The 4,166-nt window shown below is 42.5% G+C and overlaps 1 protein-coding gene across 4 annotated transcripts in view; it reads right to left on the bottom strand.

The window, feature by feature from the left end:
* Positions 1–4,166, bottom strand: part of LOC106878902 (neurofibromin) — an 80,729-nt gene that overhangs the window by 27,505 nt on the left and 49,058 nt on the right. For all 4 annotated transcript variants that reach the window (XM_052978165.1, XM_052978164.1, XM_052978166.1 and 1 more), the window contains exons 28-32: positions 3,611–3,730; positions 2,991–3,108; positions 2,577–2,717; positions 1,130–1,350; positions 557–618 (exon numbers count right to left, since the gene is read on the bottom strand). In XM_052978165.1, the coding sequence (XP_052834125.1) occupies positions 557–618; positions 1,130–1,350; positions 2,577–2,717; positions 2,991–3,108; positions 3,611–3,730 (662 nt within the window). The remainder of the gene's footprint in view (positions 1–556; positions 619–1,129; positions 1,351–2,576; positions 2,718–2,990; positions 3,109–3,610; positions 3,731–4,166) is intronic.

Below are 4,166 nucleotides of genomic sequence, written 5' to 3'. Positions count from 1 at the left end.
ACCACCACCACTTTCTCTCCTTCCCGTTGGGATAGCCATTTGTCCCTCTCCTCACCTGGCACAAACCCAACTCCCTCAATACCACCCACCCCACCATCACCTCAATCGAGGGGTCTTGCCTTGCGAGTCACTTGGTGACCTCACTAGTGCTGGTGCCACATAAAAAGCACCCCCAGCCCAGTTTCTCGTGTGGTCGGTGCTAAGAAGGGCACCCAGCTGTAGAAACCAAGCCGAGGTGGACGACAGTGGAGCACTTTGGAACCTTTGCGGATCACCAGATCCTGTTGAACTGTCCATCCGATTACAGAATGGGAAATTGTCTCCATTGGAGCATCCTCACAAAGTCTCCATTTAACAAGGGGGTACGTTTCTGAGCGAGTGATGCTGGGTCGGAGAAGGTCAGGAGAGGAATGAAAAGTGGGGAGCGCGGATAAGATAACAAGTCATTTACTGATGTACAGAGGGAAGAGAATGGGGGAGGGGATAAAAACGAACCCTAGAGGCAGGGCTACAAAAAGACAAAAACACCACACAACAAAAGACTAAACATACTCACTGTTTTGCTAAATTAGTCCACTGATTCAGCCATTCACAGGAAGGAATATCTTTCATACAAGCCTGCAAAAGAATAATAATAATAATAACAACAACAAGAACAATAATAATAATAACAATAATAATAAAAGAGGTTTTAAATTTTGGCATAAAGTCAGTGATTTGGGGGGAGGGGGTACGTTGTTCTGGTGGGTGGCAAAGTATCCCCTTTTCTATAGTAAGACAACTGCCTCGGTCCCTCTATTAAATGCTAATCTCTTGCCCGGCACCACAGCCCCTCTTCCCCTGCTTCCACTCCCTCTCAAAGGTAAAGGCTCTTTGTCTTGCAACCTAATTAGCAACTCTGCTCGTGCCGATGCCATGTAAAGAGCACCGAGTACATTCTGCAAGATGGTTGGCATTAGGAAACCATTCCAGCTTTAGAAACCATTCCAAAACGGACAAAATGAACCTGGTATAGCTCTCTGGCTTAACAGCTCCAGTCAAACCGTCCAACCCATGCCAGCATTGAAAAAAAAAAGAGGAATGTTAAATGACGATGCTAATCTGTCTGTGTGTCTGTGTGAAACCTTACCTCCATAATTTCCAGCAAAGCATCAGTAATGGTTTCCAAAGAGTTGAGGGAAAGTTTCTCATGTTCTGGTGAAGATGTGGTGAAGGATTTGTCTCCGAGATGGTAACTAGTGCGGAAGGCGCTCACGGCTGCTGACTTCACCTTACTGATGCCAAACAATTGGTAAAATTTAGGAAGTGAGAATTCAGCCAAGTTCAGTTTCAATGCTTTCAGGGTTGCTTCTGCAAAGATAAGGGAAGAAAAAGAGAGAAAGAAAATAGAAAAATTATTGGTTTTATATTAAAGACAGTTAAGGCTGGGGGGAGGGGGACACACACACACGCCAGACTCTATCGTCTGTTCTGGAGGCATTAAGGAAGGGCATCCAGCCGTAGAACCTATGCCAGGTGGAACAGTGGAACCTGCTGTCAACCCCGGCCTTACCAGTTCCTGTCAAACCATCCAATCCATGGCAGCATGGGAAATGAATACTAAATGATGATGATGGTGATGACAATGTTGATGATGACAATGACATGTATCTTGTTCAAAATCATATTTCCAATGAAACAATTCTTTTGACTAATAATTTGTGTCTCTTTTATCTTTTACCTCTCTGTGTCGTAAAAGGTAACTGGAAGAGGTTGGGGTAAGGATTTGCCCTCCAAACTCGTAAGACCCTCACCAGTAACGACCACCCAAACAGACCCATGAGTTGGAGGGGTACAGGGGTATCATCTGCCACGAGTAGTGGGGCATCACCAACATATGGTGGATGCAGCATAGCAGCTGTTACAGTGCATGCCACCCCCATTCCACTAATACTAGTGTTCTAAATGGCCCAGACACAACTAAATGACACATGTGCATGTGTGTGCATGTGTGTGTGTGTGTGTGTGTTTGTCCCCCCAGGCCAAAAACTACTGCTATGAAAGAGGCTGTCTGTCCAATGAACCGTACCAAATTGTGAGCATGGAAACAACTGCCCCACCAATTGTTTCATAGGCATAAGCATGGCTGAGTCGCAGGATGTTTGCTTCCCAACCTCATGGTTGCGGGTTCAGTCCCACTGCATGGCAACTCAGGCAAACGTCTTCTACTATGGCCCCTCAGGTGTGTATATATGTATGTATGTATATATGTATGTATGTATGTGTATATATATATATATATATATATATATATATGTATCAGTGTGTTCATGTCTGTGTATGTCCCTCATCACTGTTTGACAACCGGTGTTGGTATGTTTACATGCCCCATGACATAGTGGTTCAGCAAAACTGACTGATAAAATAAGTGCCAGGCTCAACAAAATAGATTGATTCGTTTGACTAAGAATTCTTCAAGGCGGTGCCCCAGCATGGCCATGGTCTAATGACTGAAACAAGTGAAAGATGGAAATGTAGAGAACCAACCCTGCGTCAAGTGGGTTTGTTGCTGTTGCTGTTGTTGTTGTTGTACTTACCAGAGAAATGGAGCTGTGGGCAGGTGCACAGAGAATGAATGATGTTGATTACGAGGCCATGGGTGGAGGCTCGCAACGAGAGTGGACCTGTTGACACCAACAATGTGACGATGTGGAAAAGATATGGAAGGTGACTGGCAACTGAAACAGAAAACAACAACAACAATAAAAACAACAACAACAACAATTGTTTCTGATTTCAGAAGCACACTTCTTACCCCACAGCCAAACCTGCACTGACGATTTAATTATAATAATGCATAATTAATTAATTTTTTTTTTGTTTTTTGTTTATTCATTACTAAGATCTTAAAGTAAAAACTGCAGGCTTGATGATGTGGTGATGGCTGGAACCTGGATGAAGACTGACCTTGGGCTAAACAACAACAACAACAACGGAACAAAATCACTCACCGTCGAGGGAATTATTGAAAGACAGCATAAGAAGGTAACGTGCCAGGATAGCAATGTCGTCCCACATCAAGTGTTGCTCCAGAGTGTGTGTGGGGGACACTCCGGTTTTCTCAATCAACTGGAAGAAGAAAAGAAAAGAAAAGAAAAAAACAAAAAAATGAATAAAATTAGCATGGGAGGCGAGGGTGGTGGTGGTGGTGGTGGACAGATTTCAGTGCAGCAGCAACAACAACAACATCACCACCGGTTGTTTGTAAAATAAAAAGATGGCCAGAGATTTGTGGAAGGAGGGAGGTAATTCTGTCATTTTTTGTTTTAGCTTAAATTTATTTATTTTTGTGTCCCAAACAAGGCTTGAATTAGTTTAAGGGACCACAAAGAGAGAAAATAAGGGGCCCAGAAATATCAGCCGACAGAAAGCCTAACCCTTTAGCATTCAGATTCTTCTGTCAAATGTAATTCCTGTTGATTTTCAGGTAATCTTGCATGGTCTCATAGCTTTGAGGTGTTTATAATGTGATTTGCTTATCTTTTGAATGACATTGTAGGGTAGGTGTGAGAGGGAGAGAAGAGAAAGCAGAAGTAAAAGAAGACAACGAAGAGAGAGGAGGAGGCCTTACCCTGCATAATCGTCCGATAACTTTTCGTGAAACAAGTTGAACATTGGCAGAAGTTAAAGCTACAGCAGTGTCTGCCATGATTTCAGCCTGGATTGAACCCAAGCCTCCAGTTACACTTCGCTGCAATAGAAAAAAGAAAAAAAAATGGAGACAGTCATGTAGTGTGAGAGTAATGTCTTTTAATATATGTCACATCATCATCATCATTCTAATGATCACTTTTCTATGCTGGCATGGATTAAATGAGTTTATTGGGGTAGATTTTTACTGCCCAATTCTCTCTATCTCTTCACATATATTTGCCCCCACCCTCACAGCATCTCAAGAGTATGTCCAGACACACACACACACATATATATATAGATCACTAGCCACTACACATTCTTTATTTTCTCTCCTTGTTTCTTTCTGTGGAAGAGCGTAGGCTTGAAACGTTAAAGACTTTTTCAATTCGTGAGCGTTATACTAATACATCTGTTTGTTGTCTACACCACCTGTCCTTGTCTTTTGCTTTTTTTTGTGATTTCTCCCCCTATATATATATATATATATATAT

This window comes from Octopus bimaculoides, chromosome 30 (genome assembly GCF_001194135.2).
Source record: "Octopus bimaculoides isolate UCB-OBI-ISO-001 chromosome 30, ASM119413v2, whole genome shotgun sequence".
Lineage (NCBI taxonomy): Eukaryota > Metazoa > Mollusca > Cephalopoda > Octopoda > Octopodidae > Octopus > Octopus bimaculoides.
This window is presented reverse-complemented; position numbering and strand designations above follow the sequence as displayed.